Source organism: Lucilia cuprina, chromosome 2 (assembly GCF_022045245.1).
Source record: "Lucilia cuprina isolate Lc7/37 chromosome 2, ASM2204524v1, whole genome shotgun sequence".
In the NCBI taxonomy this organism is placed as follows: domain Eukaryota; kingdom Metazoa; phylum Arthropoda; class Insecta; order Diptera; family Calliphoridae; genus Lucilia; species Lucilia cuprina.
In genome coordinates, this window is record NC_060950.1 from 61,810,409 (window position 1) to 61,813,347 (window position 2,939).

General features: G+C 28.2%; 1 protein-coding gene across 1 annotated transcript in view; it reads right to left on the reverse strand.

Moving 5' to 3' along the window:
- Positions 1-563, reverse strand: part of LOC111684084 (zinc finger protein Elbow) — a 4,473-nt gene extending 3,910 nt beyond the window's left edge. The window contains exon 1 of the mRNA XM_046955688.1: positions 540-563. Within this exon, the coding sequence (XP_046811644.1) occupies positions 540-563 (24 nt within the window). The remainder of the gene's footprint in view (positions 1-539) is intronic.
- Positions 564-2,939: the final 2,376 nt, after the last annotated feature.

Sequence of the window (2,939 nt, forward strand, 5' to 3'; positions counted from 1 at the left end):
AGTTAGTTAGTTAGTTAGTTAGTTAGTTAGTTAGTTAGTTAGTTAGTTAGTTAGTTAGTTAGTTAGTTAGTTAGTTAGTTAGTTAGTTAGTTAGGAAGTTAGTTAGTTATTTAGTTAGTTAGGAAGTTAGTTAGTTAGTTAGTTAGTTAGTTAGTTAGTTAGTTAGGAAGTTACTTAGTTAGGTAGTTAATTAGTTAGTTAGTTAGTTAGTTAGTTAGTGAGTTAGGTAGGTAGGTAGGTAGGTAGTTAGTTAATTAGTTACTTAGTTATGTAGTTAGTTAGTTAGATAGATAGTTAGTTGTTTAGTTAGTTATTCCATTCGCATGCAATAGTTAGTTAGTTAGTTAGTTAGTTAGTTAGTTAGTTAGTTAGTTAGTTAGTTAGTTTGCTAGCTAGTTAGTTAGTTATTTAGTTAGTTAGTTAGTTAGTCTTAGCTTTGAAAATTAAGGTTTCATGTCCTTTTCAATTTAACAAGTATTTAAGAATTCATCACTTATTACAGTTTTCATTCCTTTATACTCATCTCTTTGTCCATTTACTATCCTTGCTGTCCAAGCTGTCATTTGGACTCTTGTTTGGCATTTTTAGGGTTTATTTTTGTCTCATTTGAAAGAAACTAAAAAACAAATTTCCAATTTTAACCTAAAAGTGTTTTAATAGGAATTCTACACAGTCCATGAAGTTTTGCATGTTTGTGTAAGCACTCCTATTCCTACACATACATACGTACATGCACATGTAAATGTACATATTTGTTTGTTTATTTTGAAAGTTCGAGATTTTGAATTTTATTTTCATCATGTATGAGTGTTTATAAATTATGAGCACTTTTGATATATTCCCAGGGCAACATCCATTCGTATGCTCTATGTATGTTTCGATATAAACTATATAAAGAGACAGTTAATGTTGGCATGAGTTGATAGAGTAGTTAACTGAAGAGGCCTTTATAAAAGAAAGGATGAGGAGTTTAAGGAAAACATTTTCAACATTGTGTAGATTTAAAATTTTATCTAAAAATATTTATCTTTAACAAGATTTTGACTCAGTTTCAGTTAAGCTTAAAAAATAGTGTCGCTTAAAGTGGTGTTCCATAGACGTTCTATAGAAATTGTGGTTGCCTGTAAGATTTGCTATAGAAAATTTTGTGGCTTGGGTTTTTAATTGATATTTTTCTTCCTCAAAGGCTCCTTCTAATATTATGGTCAATACAATTGAGCCAACTTGAATGATATATGCATTCAGTTCATACAGAAAACACTTTGGGTGGTAATGCTAAAAATAATAATAGAACAACTTTTATAAACCTAACTCTGACAAACACTTCATATAGGAAGAATAAATGAATATAATACAACTTCGGTTTGTTTCTTGTATTGCTTCTCTCTGACCCATACATATAAAATCTTGGAAAGAGTTATTGGAAAAGGGAAGGAGAATCATTTGTTTTGCATTTTGATAATAAATCAAAAACATTGCATATAAATTGAGAAATGTTTCTACACAAACATTCTAAAATGTAAAATGTATATCAACACAAACTCATCTAGGCATTTGAATATGTTTATGTATATATGTATGTAAATATAAGAGATAAATGTATATTTTATGAATATTATTAGAGGGTTTTCGTTTCATACTGAATTTTCGAAAGGTTAAAAAAATTAAACAAGTGACAAAATTGTCGGCAACTATATAGCATATAGTAATGGACACAAGAGTTTTAATATAAAGGATACCTCCTTAATGTAGTGCTTGAGAGTATGAGTCTATATATTTATGTTTTTTGGTAGTCTGTCTATATATGCTGCAATATTGTGTTACTGTTGTTGTCGGAGTAAATTTATGCATGGTTGCATATTTCATTTGTTTTATTATTTGTTAGTTGAATTATGTTAGACCCTTGTAGGTGATTTTCTTTTTTTGTTTTTTTTTTCATACTCTATCTCCCTTTTCTCTCGGCTTTGTTAATTTCAGATGATGATTTGATTTTAAAAGAATGGGTGAAAAAGCATACACATGCTTAGTAGGTGGCCGATATTAAATAAAAAATTTGTTTCTCATCGAGGCTCTTGATATTTTTGCTTTCAAGTTTATTTAACAAATATAATAATTTGAATTATTTCAAAGGATTTTTATCAGATTTATGTTTAAAAAGTTTTTTATTTGTTTTTAAAGAAAAAATTTTTAACAATAAATTGAGAGTACAATAGAAGGTTGGAAACACGTGTAGATGTTCTAGACCCTGCAATAGCGACAAGGTAATAAATATGCATATGGGATGGACTGAAAAACTAACTAACTCAGTAAGTAAGTAACTAACTAACTAACTAACTAACTAACTAACTAACTAACTAACTAACTAACTAACTAACTAACTAACTATCTAACTAAATAACTAAATAACTAACTAACTAACTAACTAACTAACCAACTAACTAACTTACTAACTAACTAACTAACTAACTAACTAACTAACTAACTAACTAACTAACTAACTAACTAACTAACTAACTAACAAAATCACAAACTAACTAACTAACTAACTAACTAACTAACTAACTAACTAACTAACTAACTAACTTACTAACTAACTAAATAACTAACTAACTAACTAACTAACTAACTAACTAACTAACTAACTAACTAATTAACTAACTAACTAACTAACTAACTAACTAACTAAATCACTAACTAACTTACTAACTAACTAACTAAATCACTAACTAACTAACTAAATCACTAACTAACTAACTAACTAATTAACTAACTAGTCTAGTCATAGATCTAGTCATAGTCTAGTCAGTGTCTAGTCATACTCTAGTCATAGATCTAGTCATAGTCTAGTCATAGTCTAGTCATAGTCTAGTCATAGTCTAGTCATAGTCTAGTCATAGTCTAGTCATAGTCTAGTCATAGTCTAGTCAAAGTCTAGTCAT